Raw genomic sequence first — 22,267 nt, 5'->3', positions numbered from 1 at the left:
CTAACAATGTTGATTACCAACCGTATTTAACTATATGTTAATATAATCTATAGGGTTATTAAAAAACAACTCTTTCCAACAGCATATATGTAATGAGGATGTCAGAAAAAACTAAATCGTACTAGGAAGAAAAAACAAGTGTTTGTTTACTCTGTCTGCAGGCCCTGAGCTCAGCTTACCTGCAGTGGTTTTCAAACGACAGAATAACAGGATATTCTGACATCACAAAAGCTGTCTCTTTGATAGCTTGTATTACGTCCTGTAAAAAACACAAAAGCGAACAGTAGATTAATTACCCAATTTATCATTATCCTTTTTTTCATTCAAGCAGAATCTGATTATTCCACCCACTGATGGCATAAAGCTTGGATAAACAGTAAGAACTGCAGTATTATACTACACTTCAGTTTTTTTTTCAGTTTCAATTGCTTGTATTTTATGATCCTTAATATTTGGTATCCCTAATTGCGACTGATTACTTGCAATATAGGCAAAATGGGCAATCTAGAAATGACATGTTTCTAAATATTTAAAACAGCTAAAAAGGTAAAAGGCAGCTATTATATTTTTGAACAGGTATCAATTTCTAGAGACAGGAAACCTAATAATCACCACCTCAAAATTGTACAAATTCACTGAAAACACTATACTATATCTTTGCTAATTGCACGTTAAGTCTGTTACATTGCAGAAGTGACTACTGTAATACTTGTGGTTTTATGTGTAAAGAACTGAGTATAAAATTTGAGTGTGTGTGTGTGCTCACTTTGAAGAGAATATCTGTGCACATGGCCTTCCCATGGGTGATAATGGGCTCCTGATCCTCACCCTTTCCGTCCCAACAGTCCAGCTCCACACACCTGAACCCACCCACACACACACACACACACACACACACACAGAAAGGTTAAACAGTCATTAGAAAATGAACAGTGAAGTAAATGGCTTTCCTGTTACTACACAACACACATATTCTTTTCTAAAACTATTTTTCTTATGCAAATGTTTGGCAAATCTCTGCGTAATTCAGACACTGGGGTGGTGGTTTGATTCTTCTTTACAGTGGTGTTGAAAGGAACCAGAGATTTCAATGTCAACTACACAAATATAGTCATTTTATTTCCTAAGCAAAATGACCAGTGAATCTATACATCTTGTGAATTTATCTTTTTTTTATTTATCACAGTAAAAATCTAAAAATAAAATACTTTTCCTTGGGGACAATTTTTTCCTTGAAAAAGTACCATCCATGAAAGTACCATTACAAATGCATTTTTAAAATAAGTTTCTCAAAACAATGTCTCAGGCTTATGTCAAGCTCAGACAATGTATCCATACTCATTTTGTGCAATACGCTTCTGTGAAGTAGCTTTTAGAGGCATAAAACCCATTAAAAAAACTTTTGGAGTCTTTCTGTCAGCACCACTATGAACAATTCTGACTCTGATTCTCTAGAACAGATCATTTCATCATACACCAACTTGACTGCACGTTGCACCATGTAAGATTTATGTCTGTCTAGGTTACATGGTGTATCATTTTAATTATTTGATAGGTTTTGTGTTGTTTATTATTTAAGGTGGCATCAACTATTGGAGAATAGGGTAGCATAATTATATTAGGTCTTGTTTTTTTCTTTAATATTGTTTCTGCAAAATGATACTTGAAAACCTCTGTTGTGGTCACTTCTTTGTTCATTCTCCTGCTTCACCAGCTCATTTTTTCTTAGGGCCACATTATTGACCTGTAAACATCCAAGAACTAAATCACAGTCTTACTGTTTTTCAAAATCACACACACAGAAACAGAGCAGTGCTGACCTGCATCCAGAGAGCAACACCTGCCGGTACATTTCCACAGAGGATTTGCCTCCAAACTGTCTGCCTGTCAGGTATGTGTTGTGTGAAGAGCTGATGAAGTAGTGAGCCAATGGCTGGTCCATGTCTTGGCACACATCCAGGCGGTCCAGAAACACAGGGGCATTCTCATCTGACATCAAGTACCGGCAGAAACCATCACTGGACATATAGCCTGCAGCGGAAAAAAAGCACCAGGTGAAATGTAAGAGCATTATTACTAAGTTGTTGTATGCCTATTGTTTGTTATAAGGTAATGTACCATAAGATACAGTGAAAATGAGCTCACTTGAAGAGGTCATTATGATCAGAGGTGTATTACCCAACCCCAACGTGATAGGGCCCAACTAAATGAACAGATTTCGGGATGGGGTCTAGTCATTGTTTCACATGTAACAATGGGCTTGGTTTATTTTTTAATGAGGGCAGTAGAACAGAAGAATACTTTAATTCCACCACAAGATGGCAGCATATTATCAGTTAATCTGGTCAATGAGTGCAAGTGTATCATGCTGTATGTTTTTCTGTATTTCCTGTTAATCTCTGAACCTTTCTGATCTCTTTCAGGCTCCTTTAAAGAATAAGATGAGTGCAGCTCTCTGGCTGACACTCCAAAAAGAATTCACCTTTCTTCTTCAGGTCCTCATCTCTCTCGTACTTCTCAATGATCTGCATGACTCGTTTGGGGTCGTAGAAAGGAAAGAGGATCTCATTCAGCCGGGGATCCCGCTGATTCTACACACAGCAAACGGCAGTCTTATTAGCATGGGCTTTTCAAGCATGAGGTCAAAGACAGAACATCATCATCACCTGCCTTCACGAATCATTAAGCTCCTCTATGACTTTTAAGACATAAATGGCATATATGTTCTATATCTGAGGGGAGTGCATTTGTTAGCTGCTTTTTTAAACCAAACTGCTAGTGCATAAACACACAGCTAGCTAGGTGGTGTCTGACAGGAAAAAGCAAACCCAACGCTTGCAGCAATAATTTGGCAAAAAATCTAATGAACAGAGAATAAAACATTACTGGAATGCAAAGTTTGCTGGGTCTATAAGGACTAGCTGAAATAATGGAAGTTTGCAATTAGCAATTAGCACTGTGCAAACTGCATAGCTAAAAAGTGACATAAATCAAACAACATCTATAGTTCTTAGGTGAAATTGGTAAAACTGTTAAGTAAGCCCAAATGAGGCTTGCTTTTGATATACAGTGGCCCCAAAAATATTTGGACATTTGCACTGCACTTTACAGCCCCAGGCGTTTTTGTTTCCACATCTGTCTGTCCACTCAACATCCATCTTGGCAACACACCTGGTCAGTTATTTCCAGTCATTCAAGACCAGGTTCCTGTGTCTTTGACTGGTAAGAGACCTAAACCTCCAAAACTGAAATTCACATTAATGTTTCAAACCAGATTTAATGTGGTAAAAACGGCAAAAAGTAGTTTTATAGTTTAACTCTGGCTACTGTGTGTGAATACCGCCACAATGAAGGGCAGGACTTTCTTCATGAACAGATGCAATGTTGAGCTCATTCATTTTCAAGCTAGTGCACTGTCTACTCTTTTGTAACGTCTGTGCCTTAAGGAAGTCTAGTTGGCATTATTCTTCAGGCTGTTGCATTGGTTTTTCAACAAATACTGTTTTGTTAAACAATTTATTAAGCAACCTGAAGAAGCAAAAGTTTACATGGTTAAAGTTATCAAAATCTTCTTATATGTTATATTTTTTGTTATTATGGTAACATATAGTCATTTTAAAAACTGGACAAATGTACATTGTCCTAGCTAAAACAGCAGCAGCAATTATCTTGTAGCAGAGGTGGGTGGCATGGCAATAATATAATATGATACTTTAAGACATTTCATTTATACAATGTGTATCACTATAAATTTATTTTTTTGATGTTTGATAAGTTGGGACAGACAAAAAGTGCCACATTTAAAAATATCACTAAGCCTCAGTAGATTTCCTTTGGTTCAATGTTTCACATACTGCTCTGCTGTAAATCCAATTACAGCCAGTTATGTTCTCTTTGTATGAAAACATGTAGAACTGATGACAATTTATCATTATAATGTAAAATATTTTGCTATTGTCCACCTCCATCTTGTAGCATCAACTTTGTCTATACTTGGAATCATTTTTAAAGGTAACAGAGGCAGGTGTGTAAAGAATTAGACTTGCAGTTTGCATGATGCTTTCTGGTATTTGCTTCCACTATTAGTTAGCTACGTTAGCCTCATAGCTCCAGTACAAAACTAAAGAAATAAACCTGGAACACCAAACACGTCTTAGCCAATCAACTACATTTGTGTTAAGGAGAAAAGTTGTGCAAATTAGATTCTTGGCCAAACTTTCACTAACACAGACAGTAAATGTAGAAAGGGAGGAAAGCGAGATGGCTGGGCTGGGAGATGTGGAGTGGACACACACTGCCAGAGACCCACACCTAACGTAACTAATTTCAGCCACATTCAGGGGTAAAAGGACCAATGCACTTGCAGTGACATGAATGCAGGTTAGGTTCACATACAGCCAGAGAGAAAGCAAACACACATGCACACAATGCAAAAAAAGCGAGGAGCATCCGGAACAATGGGCCAGCACGACCCTAACAGTAGCCATGGTTACATAACACAGGACAGCGGGATTGGCTGGGAGGTAATGAAGGAGCAGGGCATGCAGACACAAGTGAAGCTGAGTAAGCAGTCACACAGAGAAGTTAATGAATGATAAAGAGCTTACTTCATTCAGAAAGCTGACTAACTGGTCTACAGTTAAATAATCAGTTTTGTCCCCATTGCTGCAAAGAAATTAATTAGGAGAAATCTGTTACATTAAAATTAACAAAAATAATTAATGCTAAAGAATGACAAGCGGATTAGGTATCACAAAGCATCTCCTCGTACATTGTGCACTGTGGCTGTTCAGAGCCATAATACATGTTCGTAAACCTCTTTTTTTTAATGTTAGTTGAAATATTAAAGGTTAATGTTAAACAGTTGAAGCAGGTTAGGTTCCTTTAAGGGCGTTAGCATAGCCGTTTAATGCTAAATACAAAGATATGCAACTGGATTTCAACCTTGCAAGCATCAATTCAAGCTGTCATAGTAAAACAAAATAAGGCTGCTGAATGTTTAACACCACCATAGTGCATCACAGAGCAGGGAAGGAATTCTACAGTGGTGCTTGAAAGTTTATGAACCCTTTAAAATCTTCTATATTTCTGCATAAATATGACCTAAAACATCATCAGATTTTTACACAAGTCCTAAAAGTAGATAAAGAGAACCCAGTTAAACAAAAGACACAAAAATATTGTAGTTGGTCATTTGTTTATTGAGGAAAATTATCCAATATTACATATTTGTGAGTGGCAAAAGTATGTGAACCTGTAGGATTAGCAGTTAATTTGAAGGTGAAATTAGAGTCAGGTGTTTTCAATCAATGGGATGACAATCAGGTGTGGGTGGGCACCCTGTTTTATTTAAAGAACAGGGATCTATCAAAGTCTGCTCTTCAAACACATGTTTATGGAAGTGTATCATGGCCCAAACAAAGGAGATGTCTGAGGATCTCAGAAAAAGAGCCGTTGATGGTCATCAGGCTGATAAAGGTTACAAAACCATCTCTAAAGATTTCAGACTCCTCCAATCCACAGTCAGACAGATTGTGTACAAAGGAGGAAATTCAATATATCAAAATTGGATAATTTTCCTCAATAAACAAATGACCAAGTATAATATTTCTGTGTCATTTGTTTAACTGGGTTCTCTTTATCTACTTTTAGGATTTGTGTGAAAATCTTATGATGTTTTAGGTCATATTTATGCAGAAATATAGAAGATTCTTAAGGGTTCAGAAACTTTCAAGCACCACTGTACTTGGCAGTCAAAGTGCACACAAATCACCACATGTGCTCTGTTTTCCTCATGCATTCAGTTCAGACGTACATCTTTTTGAAGAGTTCTTCGATATCTGTGCGTGGGCAGATTTTCTGAGTGAGAGCATAGAAGACATCGAAGGTGAACATGGAATGATCAATTTCGTCATTCTGGAAAAAACAAAACAAAAAAAAGAGATATATTTTTTCACCATCTCTCTTTACAAAACTTCCAAGGCTGCTTAATGTTTCGGTCTATAGTATAAGAGCGAAAAACCAGACATTTTACTGAAAAATGCACTGAATTTACTTGAATTTTACTTTCGGTGGTCTATCAGGTCTGGAATAGCTGTTAGGAGTCACATTTTCTCTGTATTTCTTTTAATAATATTCTGAGCTCCAGTGTTTGTAGCTTCTGTTTTTCTACTTATTTTCCTTTGATGTTCCCCTCTCTTATGCAAGTGGATTATCTTACATCTAATCTCCTCAAAACTATCTCCTGAAAACTGATTAACATAATGGGTGGAAAAAAAATAAATGAAGAGTGGTCTCTAAATTTTGCACAGTACTGCATATCACATCAGTATAAGTACCGACAGTAAATAAACTGAAAGACAAAATTGTGTCGATGTACTCAATTTTATTCATTTGTATATGTGATGTACATACATACTTAAATCAAGCAAACTGAATGTATCACTTTTCGTAGCTCAACAGTAATGACGCAGAATAACCTCTCACCTTCCCACTGGGCAGGCCGAGCTCTTTAAGGGCCTGGAATATTCCCTTCTCTGTTTTGCCAGAACCAAAAGTCCTTGTGATGCTGCAGCAAAGAACAGGAACACATGTACCACCAGATCATCTTTAATACAGACCTGCTTCATTCAATTTGTCCAATAATTTCAGTGACCTCACTAAAGCTCTTATAACACAAGATCAGCGGAGCTGAACGAGCCGGCTCAGAATGAACAGATGTCTGTGTGTGGAACTCACCCTCTCACTGGGATTTTTCCATTGACATTGGTCAGAAAGGACAGTTTCATCCAACTAAAAAAAGGATTAAAAACACAATGTCACAGTTCCCAGGCATGTCTTGTGTCACTTATGCATTTAGGTCGTCATCTAAAACCATTATGCTCTGCTATCTAAATAACATAGGAATAATGGTTTTCACATTTGTCTTATATTTTAGACAAGAAGATCTGATTAGAGCATGTCTGAAGGCTGAGGACAGCTGGCCTTCCTTTTCAACACAGCCATGAAAATGTCAAGAACACATTTCTAACCAGGACTACATTAGTGAGAGGTAGACACCACAAACTACAGGGAAGACTAAGGTTATTCTTTATAGGTTGCAAGTCTATTTAATAAAAATACTGTTTAATTAAATGTTAACTTTAAGCCACTCATAGCTTACACTTGTTTAGTGAATACTGTTGTTAAAGGTTAACTACACTGACTCTGACTGAATATATCCTCTAAAGTGTTGTAAAAAGGAATTTCAGCAGTGTTTGGGAGGGAGGGTTGTCCGCTTATATTGAACGCAGAGCTGCTCATTTTCTTCGTATGTGTTTATCTTTTCTTGTACAATTTATGTGACTTGATCTTGCATTTATTTTGGCAAAGCTTAGCTTCCTGAAAAATTTCAAATAAAGATGTAACCATTTCAACACATCATCTAAAAAGGTGCGAAAAAGTGTATTAAAATTTAAAACTGCTGGCTATAACTTTCACTCTCTTCTGAGGGTCTCTCATTGGCTGTCTTTTGTGGAAAACACTGTCATCAAAACTATATTTCATTAGGTGGGCTGGCACAGCCAAACCTATCTGTGTCAGTGTAGTATATAATTAAAGTTCTATACAATTAAATCTTTTAAACACATGAAATATCAAAAACTAAATCAATTTTGACCTCATAAATAAAAAATTGCAAGTAACCTGAAATGTGTACTAATATGCGTATTATATGAAAAATAAGACATGTTGCAATTCTGTCTTGAAACCTTCCAAATCCATAAATAAAAAAAATATAATCTTATTTTTAGGCAGGCTTTGCATTTGCTATAAAATAAATTTAAATGGAGACACAGACGTTAAATACTTTGGCACAGGCCAACTTGTAAGAAGTAAGATGCAGGATATCATTAATGCATCAGTGTTATGTATATGAAGTAAAAAGCCAGAAGCTATGGTAAACATATCTTAAATCAAACGTGTCTTTATTTAACAACCAGGTTAGGAGATGCCGAACTGGCTAACAGATTAATCCAGTCATAATCAGAGTTAAAAGCAGTATATGATTTTAATCCAAAAAACTTTGTCAAATTTGGCTAATGTCTCCTCACAGTCCACTATCTCTCCGTACTGTTTGTGCGCTGCACAAAAAATGTGGTGTACGTACACAGCCCTGGCTCTGTAAATGAGAAACAAAGATTCTCGAGCCGAAGGACACTACACAAAGGAGAAATAGCTCAGTAGTTGCTAGATCAGCAGTTAGTCAGGCACCTGCTGCACCATTTACAGTGGAACGGGAAAATCCGAACAAGAAGCTGGTGAAAAAGAAGCTGACTTCACCTTCATCGAGAATTAAAAAAGCTTGAAAACACATGAGGAGGTCGCTCTTGCATGACAGGTAGGTCACAGGTGGGTTCACTTATTTTTGCTCTTTCACAGAACCAATAGGTCAGTTTTGTTCTGTTCTGTTTGCTAATTTCTGTCATAGCAACTGGTTAGCTACACAGCAGCAATTACAGAAACAGTCTGCTAACCCACATCCTAGCTAACATTATATTATGTTTGTGAAAGGTTTTATGGCTGTAAAGATCTAAAAAAACAAGTTTACTAAACCAGTATCATTCACTGAATTTGGGGGCAGAGCTTCTGAAGCAGCACTGCAGCAGAGGCAGCTCATGAGCATCATTTAAAGAAATATGGCATATGGCATTTTGCAGAAATTAGTTTCAAAACAAGACAAATAGTTTAAACATGTTACTCTGTATAATACTGTGACTTTCATTAAAGAATATAACATTTAAAATAATATAATACAATATATTACAAATGAAAGTGTTAAAAAGCATATCTATATACAGCCTACATTAAGCTATAAAAATCAAAATGTAGGCTGAAGAAATCAAAAAACGGAAAACACAAAGATGCATTGAGAGTCATTTTATTATCGCATCATGACACCCTGCATTGAAAATAACACTTGTAAAGTGGCTAGAAATTCCCACCGTAATTGTTACACCCCTGCAAGCTGTACAGTTTTCTCGCAACATAATGGGGCCACAAGTGGCTACTTACTGCTTCTTAAGACACGTCATCGGACACACGTTGTTTGCCTTGAAGTTGTGAATGACTGATTTCAACCCCTCCATCCATTTCTGGGAGAAAGCAAACACAACCACAAATTAGACAAGACAGCTGCTGTCATGATGTAAACACTGTTTAGCCGCTGTCAACGAAAAAACAAACACTTCAAGAGGGGATATTCTGCGAGAAAGAAGTAAAATAAACTATCACCATAAGGTTTACAAAAGGTTTCCACATGCAGAGGCTGTGGTTTTGTTGTTGTTGAAGGACAGAATGTCCTTGAGAAAGCTTCCTGCCTGTGGAGTAGTACAGTAACCAACAAACAGTTTTTTTGTAAGTCACTTGAAAGCAAATGATGTGGTTAATGCGCTCCTCTCTCCAAATAATAGTGCTCTAAATAACAGTGCTGTTCAATATTGCATAATACAAAATATTGAACAGCACTTGTTCCCCTGATACAATCGCTGTACAAAGACGTGATGAATGACACAAGCTGCACTTGACTGTATAATTTATGATGACAAACGAATCATATTATTATCAGCAGAGATGTGCATTCACAATCCTTTATAGCTTGCTTATGACCTTAGGTTATACATACGCTGTGTGTTTTTTGCACTGACACTATTATTGCACTTCAGAATGGAACCAATGTCACATGATCTTTCTTCCCATAGTTACTGGCCATAAACAAGAGATGTCATTCTGATAATGCATAATTTATTACATGCAAGTCAGGCACAACGCAAGACTTGCATACATCTATTAGTCTGTCCCTACTTTTTCTTCTCCATTGTCCACCAGATGGCACTGTGCTTTGGACCCTGTCAGACATCAATCGGTGGGCCATAAACGGGTTGAGATTACACTGAAAGAGATATTCCACTGGTATGAGCTGTGTTAACCCCAGGCTGCCTTTGTAAAAGCCCCTCTTTGCACTCACACACTGTCTGTGGCTCCAAGCCAGGCATGTCAGTGTAAGCCTGCTCCACACAGGACCTGCAGCCAGAGCACAATATAAGTGCAAAAAGTGGAAACAAAGGCTCTGCCAGAGCCCTTCCATCCTGCTACTGTGCAGGTGTCTGTTTGAGTGCGGCTACAAAACAATACAAAATATGGTAGCAAATTATTTTTCAGAGTTTTTCAGAGAAGTGATTTTTCAGAGTTTCAAAAATAATTGACAATTTGCCAAGAAATAATGTAACACAGCATGTTTTCCCAAAGAAGTTTGTTTACAAAATATTCCACTGGTATGCAGTGATGTACCCTTACACAAAGCCTTCATGATATCTGTTGACAGCAGTACCCTATGCTGAGCACTATTTCAATTATTTACAAATTACTGATTGTTAATCAAGGCTTCAGAAACATCTAAACTTCAGAATTAGAACTGGCACAGTTAATCATATTTTTATTATGAGTTTCCGCAATGAACACATCATTAAAGGCTGCAATGATGGAACGGATCAAATTATATTACTCGCTTGCAGAGCTAGAAAGATGTAATTAGCAGCGTTTGAAATCTGCAACGTTTTAACGTTATTTTCAGACTTTCGTCCTCTGTACTAGGTGTGTATGTGTGTATGACAAATGGGCTTCTTGAAATGCTAACCTAATTCAAGCACTGATTGTCTGTGCAGTGCATCTTGTTCGAAAACTGGGCATGGAATAAACTAAGCACCAGACTTCTCCTTCATTGTTTTATTACTTCATCTAATGCTCCTAAATCAGCCTGTGTTTACACACCTGTCAAGCTGGCCAGTCAAAGCATAGATTTCCATAGCGATATCCTGTGGTAACGGTTACCTTGGCAGTGTCTGCGCTGTCAGCCAACATGTACATAAAGCTGAGGTTGACCAGGTCAGGGCCACTGCACATGCAGATGATGCAGCCCTCCAGATCTGCTTCGTTCTTCCCCGCTGCCTCCAGACATGCCAGGATCTTTGGGTCCTGAGCCAAACAAAAGAGATATAATAACAAACAACAGATCACAGATGTTTCACACAATGCATTCAGCATATAGGCAGCATCTCATCATTTTCATCAAACTCACTGGACACCTCTTGAGAGGTTTAAAACTAGCTTGAGATGACCTCAAGTTCAAAAGCAATAAAACTCATCAGCTGTCCTCCATGCCCATCTTTACTGTGCCAGACCATGTTGCCCCCTGGGCTTTTATCTCTCTAATAACATGCCACAGGTTATTACTTAGGCAAAGATTCAGGCCTGTTTTTAGAACAGAGCAGAATTCTACAGTTAACTGTTACAGTGTTCATCTGTGCCCAGCAGGTTTTAAATAAACAAAATGACTATTACAGTATGAGTTATTCATTTTTTCAGCATCAGGAAAAAGCAGAAAACATATTTAACAGAAAATTATACAGAAGCTTCATGTAGCTAAATATAATTCCAAATGTTTCAGTATTTAATTTGTCCACCTTTTGCATTTATTATAGTTTCCATTCTTTTTGGGAGACTTTCAGTTTTTCCACACCTGCAACATTCAGTCTTAGAAGTTGGTCCTGTGAGGTTCTGAAGATGAAGAATTTTAAAGCTACTGTTTATCTGATCATGACACTTTTGTGCATCTGCACGGTCTTGCATGGTTTCAACATTTTCTCTATATCTTTTAATAAATGTTAATAGTTTTGTAAACTCCTGTATTGTCACTTATTTTCCTTCGACTTTTCTCTTATCTCCTCAGAAATCGCTCCTAAAAATGAATAACATGCACTTGATGACTGTTTTGACTGAAAATAACATACGAGTGGTCTTTGACTTTTGCACAATACTGCATGTACTAATTTAACCCCTTAAACTCTAACAGTCAGTTACCAAGACGAAAACTAAGCCTAATCCTGGACTGCATAGCATTTTAATATATATTTACTTTTTAAAAAAGTGTTAAATTTAATAACTGAACATTACTTACAGTGAGACTTTCACTGTAAAAATTAATACACACATCAGTATATTTTTAGATGCAAACTCAACATCACATTTTGCTTGATAGATCAAAATCTCTTTTACTATAATTATACCAAGGACACGGTATGAAATCTTACACAACATAGACAATTCATCTAGTTTAAATGGCCTTGTTATTTGCTTAACTGGAAATACTGCATTAAACTTGCATCAAAACCTTTGCTGAAAGGGACTTTTCTTACAAAGATATCTTTAAAGTCCTCCGAATGAGGCTACAGGACAACAAGTGTGTGCTTTTAGGTTAACATCAAAATGTCCTTACAGTTACATTTTAACAGCACATACTGCACAAACTAAGATCAAATCAACCACGATGCTTGTTTGCCAATTTGACACTGTAGAATCTCCTGAGACATTGCGCTCCCACAGTCTGTCACGACCAAATAATGAAATAACTTATTGGTGTCAAATTCATTTAATGACATGTTTGAAACTCACAGGACTGAACTGCCGAGGAAACAATGTGCATTTCCAATTTGTTGAGCGTCTGAGGATGCAACTGAAAAATTCAAGCGCTCAACTCTATTAATTCTTTTTTAATGCTTTGTGTTTGAAATAGCAAAACAAAAGAGAGCTCTACAATTGTGTTATCTACTTAGGAGTACAATAGTGATGTGCCACTTATGCACAATGGCTCATGATCTGCCTTTGTTCTGCTGTTTATGGGGCGCATATTGGCAGAATGACAGCACAACAGAACGCCTCTCTCTCTGCAAACACCACAAACATCACCTCCTGATCTATTCCTGCAACCACCTCCCCCCACATACAGAAATACACACAAATATACAAATATGCACCCACACACACACACAAAAAAAATTTCTAAGGCAGATCTACATTATTATTATTATTATTTCTGTAGAGAGAGACTTTCAATTATTCAGGTCCTTCTAAAGAAAGGCAAATATTAAAAAGGAGCAGGAAGAGCCAGTAACTGGGATGGGTCAATATTTGATGCTCAGAGTATATTCACTGACCTGCCACTTCACCAAGTACACGTCCCTGTATGTACACTCTTTGTCCATTTTATCAGCTCCATATACATGTACTACAATTACAAAGTCCCTCTGTTTCTGTGCTCACTTTCTTAGCCTCCTGTTCTTCACACAGACCCCCAGCACAGAGCAGGTATTATCTGGGTGGTGTATCGTTCTCAGCACTGCAGTGACACTGACATGGCAGTGACGTATTAGTGAGTGTTGAGCTGGTACAAGTGGATCAGACACAGCAGTGCTGCTGGAGTTTTTAAACACTGTCCACTCACTGTCCACGCTATTAGGCACATCTACCCTGTTGGTCCACCTTGTAGACATAAAGTCAGAGGCAATAGCTCATCTGGTGCTGACCATTTAAGAACAAGGTAAAAGGGGGCTAACAAAATATGCAGAGAAACAGATGGATTACAATCTGTAACTACAGAACTAGGAAGTGCACCTATATAGTGAGGAAACATTCAGTGAAGAAACAAGGAGGTGTATTTAATGAAGTGGCTGGAAATTTGTATTCCTCCCCATTTTATTTTAAAGCAGCACATGTCATTTTCAGTCTGGAAAAAAGTAAAGTTCTAAAATAACATCTAAAATGTACACTAATACATCTAACAATTTCTGCAATCTATAATTGAAGTCTAAAAGTGGAATAGGGTCTTCTGTGTCTTCCGACTAATTTTGAAATTCATGTTAATTGAAAAGCTGAATTTAATGTATCATTATACACAAACACTGTAATCTGGCTTTTTGGTTTTTGCAGACTAAAGAAATAGCATTAATAATAGAATCATTTTACATAGGTGTACATTTCAAAACATGTTTTATTAAAAAGACAAACAATGTAAATCTTCATATAACCTTTCAGATGAGCTAATGAGTTAGCGCTATCAGTAGAGCTAACTACTGCATTGGGTATTTTATCAAGGTGAAAATCTTTTTACTGTTTTTTGTGTACTTACATTCATCCCCAAAGTGGATGTGTGTTTTTATTTTTAATTTTATTTTAAATTTTAAACATTTGAACAATTTCACAATAGAACTCCTAAGGTCAAAAAATCTTTCATCATTTTTGCAGTAAAATAAGCCAACCCTTATTAAACTCCCAATTTGAAATTACATCAAAAGTAGTTCTGACACATCTCCAGTAGTAAACAAAGACATATATGAGGAAGATACACACAGACATGACTTTGTTTAGGCCTCACCTTTGGCACTGCTCCAGCACGGACACTGTTTATCAGGGAACATTCTAGAACTTGGCCCTCCTGCAAGAAAAGACAAATGAAGACAGCAATGTCCACATTGCATTTCAAGATGTGGTACAGCTAAGAGAATGGGAGCAAATTGATTAGTGGGGAGATATATTCTGTTACATATTAGATAGATTACTCAGATAGTAATGGTGCTACCAGTTGTGAACACAGGCATTTCTCTTGGGCTACACATATTTTGCTGTTAGTAAAATAATATTTCTAATCAGTACATGCTTGAAAGGTCTGCAGTTTATAAACATTAACCCTCAGAAAATGCATTTTTCATCAGCAATAACAAGGGTACTGTTATTTTGCATCAATTCTTTCTCACTCAGCTAGAGTTAATATAGCAAATCAGCTACAATGGTTGAATGAAACTGAAGATGTAAACACTTTGTTTTTATCATGAGATTTAATGAGTGTATGTATATATGTATGTGGTGGCTGGGAAGGGGTGTGGGTGGAGGGTAAAAGGGTTGTATAACATGTTTGTTGGTTGCAAAAACAAAATCTTGCTGACTGAGCTCACTGACACAAGTGAAGACAATGTGTCAACAATGTGAATTCTAAAGATTCTATTGATGCAACGAGTTTGTATGGAAAAGATTTCAATTCAAATGACATAGCAAAATGACAGTAATAACTTCAGCAATAACTAATGAATGATATATAATAGACGTTTGTTGACTATTAAAGGACAGAAACTTAAATGTCCACCCTAAGATCTCTTTAAATGACAGGAAAAAATGCATGATATATAAAAAAAAAAACAAAAAAAAAAAACAATTTATACCTTTCCGTCGCTCTTCCATGTGAGAAAGAAGCCAAACTCGTCAACTTTAAAAAGGCAGCTGGATTCAAAGACAAATGGATCCTGTGGAACAACAGAGGTGATTTTAATGGCTAGATGCCCATCAAGTCTAATTTACATGCCACAAGCACACTGGTATAATACTTAGCACAGTGCAAATTCAGCACACCAAAATTTCAGCTTTTCTCAATTCACACTTTATGCACCTCCAACACATTCAAAGAGTTAATCACACAATTGGCCTGTAGGGAACAGAACAAACACACACATGTAAAGATAATCGTGAATGTCATTAACTCCTGGATGCAAACACCAGGTTCCTTAGTGACTACAATCAAGCCTCCTATCACTTTATATCTGGGCATACTGTTATAACACTTCTACAACACTCTGGGAACAAATGCTTATTATGCATAGGCTTATTATCCAGAAACACTATGCATTATTCAGTAACTAATAGAAAACAAAAGTGTAAGTTATATAGCTATGAGAGTGAGGAAGGGATGTCCACATTTAAGAGGTTAACAAGCACAATACAATGTGTAGTGGTCTCCAAGGTAACAGGCCAATAATGTGTAAACATAATAAATTATTATTTTTTACACATATTTCTCTAGTTTGATGCTATGAACCATCTATAGTTCTACCCTAAAGACCTACTGCTTGCATGCTGTATGTTGTTATGAAGCTGTGACAGCAGCCCCCTTGGTCAAATACAGCTTTTAAATGGCAGTGTTCCACTGATGATTTTCAAGATCAAAGGTATTTCCAACCACTGCAATGCCATGAATTTTTTTGTCACCGAAGTACACTGAACAGCTGAAGCTGGCAATATCAGTAACGTTAGCACCAAAAACACCTTTATCAGATGACACTGGACAGCACTCATAGGAAAACAATGGACAAAACAATGAGCAGCATCAAAAGCGACATCAAACTGTACAGTTACAATTTTAATGCCAACTTGGTGTCATGGGATATACGTACCTCTGACCACTTTTTTGCAGAGCCAAAAAAACGTACCCTTGAGTACGTTTTGCTGCACTTTTGGGAAAAAAATGTCCACTGAGGGCGCTAAAAAGAAGCTTACACTTTAATGTAACATTGCAATTATTTTGCCTTTGAAAATGAGTGTATTTGACATGTTGATTATTTTTAAGCTGTCAGTCATCAGCGCTATTTTAATGATAAAATGTAGAATAATTTCGGGGGTGCCTGTGATGTCTGCCAGTTCATGAGTGGGCAAAGCAGGTAGCTAATACCGCCTCTAACACAGCTTCGGGTACGTAACTATAGCTATAGCTGGGGCTATTCTCTAATAACGTTAGTTTGGTGGATAAAGCAGATTGTGTACTTGCTGGCTACCAAGCAGAGGTTCCCATAACCTCTAGCCTGAAGATATAGGGGTAGGGGGTACTGTCTACTGATTTAGGGGTGATTTATCTAGCTAGCCTCCTTCAATTACTGTAGTGTCCTGCAGTACGTATACCCGAGATGTCAGCTGAGCTGATAATGGTACGTAGCTTAAGCTAGCTAGGTACCTTATGTGGTACGTATTTGTGGCTCTGCAAAAAAGTGGTCAGACGTACATATATCACATGAGACCAGGTTGTTTAATCCAATTATGTCTCACAAACTCAGTATAGACAGTATGCATACACTTGCACAGACTATCTCAACAAAGTTCAACAGATGATGGAGCAAAATTTAACTCAATTGTTTCAATGCAATGGAATTCTTTTTCGATCAATATAAACAGTTCGCATTCACTGAAATGTACTTTCATTCATTTTTGTCCAATTTATGTAACCAGTTACTTAAAGACAATACAATTTCATTTATTTTTTGTTGAAATATTTTATGTTTGTAAGTCAAACAACCCTGTTGGTTAATTTTTTTCCCAAGTGCAGGAGAGAGAGAGAGGGCCACAATCGTGGAGGAGCCTAACTACACTGCATACCATTGACTGTTTATGACATGCACACTCATTTATACAAACATGTGGCCCTCACCTAGTGTCAATGATTAAAACTAAAAACTACTGCATTCATGTGATTTATGTTCAGGTTCAAGTTGACTTTTTTCCTTTTTGGAGGGGAAGGGATTTATTTTATTTTATTTTGCAATATGAGCAAATATGACAAATAATCATGATTAGCTACACCTAGTCACGTGATTGATTTTTATTCATTCTTTTGTTTGATAGACTGAAAAGGTACAGTTGTTTCAACTGCCTCACTAGAGGAACCCTCACTGTTCACTGCAGGTCATGCAGCCCTTACCACCTCACACCCACAGAGTGGGCTGTCTCTGGTAGAGCTTTTGGCTGAGTATGTGTGATGAGTGGTAGTGAACAGAGCCCAGGCCGTGTAGGCCCAGCGGGTGTTCCCTGCCTCCTAACAACATCCAGCCGGGTCTGACGCCACACTCCTAGCTTGTAAAAGCACAGTGCTCAAGCACTCAGACTACTAGGGTGGTAGTGCTCATCACTGTGTGTATTTGCAGATAACGCCATTGTGACCCACTGTAGGCTGTCGCTTATCCCAGTGGCACCATGCACATTTGGTTTTTGGGGCTGCAGAAGTGGGCCACCTTTGATTTCAGCTTGGCTAGAGTTGATAAATGTATTACTATTTTAAAGCAGTGCTACAGTGGACAAGCCTGGATCTAAATGCAGCACTCGCTCCCCACTTTCAGGCTTAGAAATTAAGAACGTTCTGAACTTTTAGAAAGAGGCTCCCAGTGTTTCAAAAATGTTTTTAACATGCCCTCCAGACTTGTGACTTGTGTTCCCACTCAAAGGACAGGGAAGGAGGTAGTTTCAGCCTCAGATACTCCACTCACATGTAAATGGGGCATCAGACATCTTTTGCACACTAAGATCACTACAAGTACTGGGATTTAGTCAGTTCGATTCTGACTGGCTATCCACCAGGTTATCAGGTTGTCAGTATGACAGGGAGCCAACTTTTGCAAGCAGTTACCTGCTTTGCATGCCATGACTGAGCCTTTCAGAGCAGTAATGTTTCTGGATTGAAGAACGTTTTTGAAGTTCATGCCATCTGTAAAAGTGAATTAAATTAAAAGAATTTCTTTAAATAATTTACTTAGTAAATAAATATTCTTGCAAATTTGCAACTCCGATGTGTGTTGGAGCACTGTTTAGAAAATCACCTGCCCCTATATGTCACACAAAATGCAAATATATGTTAAATGTCAGTTAAACAGCCCTTTCCTGTCAAAGTAGGCAGTTCCTGGCCACTTCAAGGAATGAAAATCAGACTCTCTGATAATATACAATCTGGCCTGTGAGACTGCGAGTAGGGTACAATGAGAAGACATTTCAATAGTAATGAGCTTGTCTTTGGCCAGACTAACCTCAGAAAGCTAATTAGCTAGCTAAGCAATGTTTGCAAAGTAGGCCATTTTTTGAGAAATCCAAGCATCCAAGCAAATTAACTTTATGATTAATCGCTTTGTATAGCTAAAGTTTCATAGTTACAATGGGAACAGTGGTTATTTTTGTTGATGTTGCTAGTGAGGTTTTCCTTAAGAGTTCTAACTAGCAGGACAGAAGAATAAAGAAGTCTAAATAAAGTCACATCACACTAATAAAATCACATCAGCAGTCATGTATAACAGATGATGTGAAGCCCAATTTTAGTAAATCAAAATGCTTCAATGTATCTTAAAGTATATTATTGCTATGGCCTATAAATATTTTCATCTGTCATTTTTTGGGGGGGAGAGCTTGAAAAGAAAATTATGTCAAACTGTAATGATTTGTGGCCATGTTCTGCTGTGGAAGTCTCCTTTCAAACTATCTCTAATGAAACACCCTTAAATGGAGCTGACTTTGCAAGATCAACTGAACAAGAAATGCTAAAAACAATACTGATATGGAGTGACCATTCTCTTCTTCTAATGAAGTGTTGCAATGCAAATGCACCAATGCAATGCTTCAAACCTTTTGAAAGATAGGGTCTGTTCAGTAGTTTAATCTACAGAAAAGTAGTCTGTGAACTTTAGAAACGGCAAGGACTGGTTTAATTAAATTAAATGCTAAAAAGCAAGGGCTCAATTTTCACAAGCCATTATCAAAATTAGTACTTCAATGTGAATGTAAATGATTGCTTGTGTTACTTGACGGTACCCCAATCTCTGTGAAAACTTCCAGAGTTTTGAGTTTCCTTTCTTATAAGAGCAGACAATGTAGGTAATGTAGGAACATAAAATGTCATGTGAGGTGAGCTCTCTGCAGATGAAGGCCTAAGGCTTTAGGGCACAAATTAGAAGAGAAAGGAGAAAGTAGTCTACGATTTGCCATTAGAGAGGGCACATTACCCAATACGATGTTTTCTACATCCTCATACTGCACATTTTGCACGGACAGAGCTAGAACTGCCATTTGGAAGCTGATAAAGATTTAATGCATAGTAAATTAGCATGACCCAAGAGAGCATAATCATGCAGAGGCCATTAAAATCATGAAATTTGAAGATGCAGGTCCATTTACATCAAGACCGAGCCTAGTCATGGACTAAATTACACAATCAGTGGTAATTCTCTACTGAAAACTATTGCTTGTGCTAATTTGTTTCAAAAAGTATTACTTCAAAAGTGTTAACATTCCTTAAGCATCCAAGACATGATTAAAATAACATAATTTCACATTTTGTTTGTTGCAATGTAAACATATGATGGTGAACGTTACATAAAAAACTATGGAGAACAATTGCAGTCAGCTTGAATACTTCTGATCAGGTGATAAAGTAATAACTGTGTCAGGCCTAATCACAAAACAGACATCTCTCTCTCACACATACACACATATATACAGTTCTGTTCAAAAGTCAGAAACCACCTTTTCATTTATGCAACTAATTCATTTTTTAAATGTCAGAAAAGGCTGAATACCTATATTTCACATAAAACTACACAGAGGATAAGACAATACAAGCCCCTTTGTGTTACACTTTTTACAACTCCTATTCTTTTTGGGAGACTTGCTTTTGGTTTTTCAAAGAAATCTGCAAGGATAATTTTCCATGCATGTTGATACATTCTCCAAAGTTCAGTCTTAGAAGTTGGTTGCTTCTCATTGTCCAAGTAATCCCAAACACATCCAACAATGTTGAGATCTTTTGTTCTGAGAAAACTTCTGCAAATGATACAAATAAACAAAGCTTGGTACTGTCACCAGCATGTTTGGGGTTTTTATCTTGCTGTAAAATAAATTTCTTCCCAGGCAAATGTTTTCCAGAGGGTATTGCATGATGCATTAAACTTTCTTTGTACTGATTAGCACTCAAAGTGACTTCAATCAAAAACAAATCCCTGACTCAAGTTGTTATACATTCCCAAACTTGCACTACGCTTGACTGATAATTGTAGATATTGTGTTATAGGGTCTTTCATTGCTTTGCCTACATGCATACTGCCTGTTGCATCCAAAGATCTCAAATTTAGACTTATCAGTCCAGAAAACCTTACTGCACATACCAGATGTCCAGTTTTGGTATTCTAGTGCAATTTTCTTCTTATCTGTCTATTGACTTTTCTCCGTTTCACCAGCTTCTTAATGGCTCAACATCCTTTCAGGCCCACAAAGTTGAATTGTCTTCTTACAGTGGAAGGATGGAGAGAAACACCTGTGGATTTTTTCTATAATTCAACAAGTGAAATTTTAAGATCCCAAGTCTGTCCCAGGTCAAATTTTTGCATTTTATTCTCTTTTATGAAGTGTTTACTTTCTATTTGTCCCCAACTCCACAGGCTTGCAGAAGAAAGTGGATTTTCTGAGTGTGAACAACAAAAAAGGCTTTGGAGACTGGGGGACAGACGGAGCTTAAACAGAGCGGGGTATGTGTGGTTGCACTGAACACCTCACGCTGGCAGTCCTGTGAGGGAAACCCCTGAGGCTGAGCGAGAGATGGATCTGAACAGCAAGTGCTTTTTTCCTGCTGTATGGCGCCAGTGAGAAAGGATGGATTGTGCAGCTGACAGATATTACCCTTTTAATTACTTCAGTAAAAAGAAAAGACAGAGGAAAGAGGGAGGAGGGGATGTTTCCTTTTTCTTCTCTCTAAGGTATACAGCGAGTGAGTGAGAGGGAAAAAATGGATGGCCCCTGCACCCACGCTCCGGAATACTCCTCCAGAAGTAAAGCCAATTAGATGAGCCTGCGCCAGCAGTGGTCTACTGGCGCTGGAGAGGTGGAGAGAAAATGAATCCAGCGCTCCGTTCATGTCCTCTTCCTCAGTGCTCAGCCACTTCACAGGCTCCAAGCCTCTTTGTAATTCCACTCCTGCTAATGCGCTCGTCGCTGTGAGGACGCCAGGCAGTCCTCTGTGTCATGGCTCTAGGTGAACCCATTTGCTTTGGAGATAAAAACAGCAGCGTGTGTAACGCACAAGGATTACTTGAAAATGTTAATAGCCAAAGTGCTAATAAACTTGAGTGTCATTAATGCGAGTGGCCACCCATGAGCAGGGATAATGAGCACGCGGCGAATGGCCTTTAAGGCAGTGGCTGGAGCCATGATGGAGTCCATTTCCATGGCTTCACTGTCTACTGCTCTGTGGGCACAGGATAAGCTGTAACTGAGGTCCCCTTTTTGTTTACTTCCTCATTCCTGGCTTAGGCATCTGTGGTGATAATCAAGAGATCTGTACCCTGCAGGGCAATTTGGGTAATGAGGCTGCACAATGTTCACTATTCTCCCACAATTCACTTAGATTTCATTCATTTTAATAAATGTCAGAAAAAAAACTTCCAATTTTTCTTTTTTGTATCATTTGGAAACACAAGCTGGTCTTTATATTGTGTAAAACATTCAGGGCAAATGCACCAACACAAATTCTGAGAAGGTCTTTGATTTTATTTGGAGCATAGCAAACAAGGAAGCAAGGAGATGTTAGTGACCTCTAGCCTACTTTAATGTAGCTTCCAAAACTAGAGAAAATTTAAACACAAAGCAAGATCGATAATCTTGTATTTTACTTTCTAGTTACTGTAACACAAATATAATGGTGGGTAATAGCTAACTACCCAGAGTGTTACCTTTTACAGAACTAGGCACATATGTTTTTTCATATTTCTTTATTACAGTCACTTCTTCACTTCTTACAAAGCTTGTTATTTGAATTTTAGCTAAGGTAGGT

The 22,267-nt window shown here is 37.6% G+C and overlaps 1 protein-coding gene across 3 annotated transcripts in view; it reads right to left on the bottom strand.

Moving 5' to 3' along the window:
• The window catches only part of LOC108411796 (1-phosphatidylinositol 4,5-bisphosphate phosphodiesterase beta-4), a 90,290-nt gene that overhangs the window by 33,048 nt on the left and 34,975 nt on the right, over positions 1-22,267 (bottom strand). For all 3 annotated transcript variants that reach the window (XM_017683544.2, XM_037537910.1, XM_017683554.2), the window contains 12 exons: positions 15,087-15,167; positions 14,246-14,305; positions 10,867-11,010; positions 9,052-9,131; positions 6,739-6,792; positions 6,487-6,568; positions 5,816-5,916; positions 4,608-4,665; positions 2,483-2,591; positions 1,821-2,031; positions 767-860; positions 180-259 (listed from right to left, as the gene is read on the bottom strand). In XM_017683544.2, the coding sequence (XP_017539033.1) occupies positions 180-259; positions 767-860; positions 1,821-2,031; positions 2,483-2,591; positions 4,608-4,665; positions 5,816-5,916; positions 6,487-6,568; positions 6,739-6,792; positions 9,052-9,131; positions 10,867-11,010; positions 14,246-14,305; positions 15,087-15,167 (1,154 nt within the window). The remainder of the gene's footprint in view (positions 1-179; positions 260-766; positions 861-1,820; positions 2,032-2,482; positions 2,592-4,607; positions 4,666-5,815; positions 5,917-6,486; positions 6,569-6,738; positions 6,793-9,051; positions 9,132-10,866; positions 11,011-14,245; positions 14,306-15,086; positions 15,168-22,267) is intronic.

Source organism: Pygocentrus nattereri, chromosome 4 (genome assembly GCF_015220715.1).
Source record: "Pygocentrus nattereri isolate fPygNat1 chromosome 4, fPygNat1.pri, whole genome shotgun sequence".
Taxonomy (NCBI): Eukaryota; Metazoa; Chordata; class Actinopteri; order Characiformes; family Serrasalmidae; genus Pygocentrus; species Pygocentrus nattereri.
Note: the sequence above shows the minus strand (reverse complement) of the source record. Positions and strands in the feature narration are given on the sequence as shown.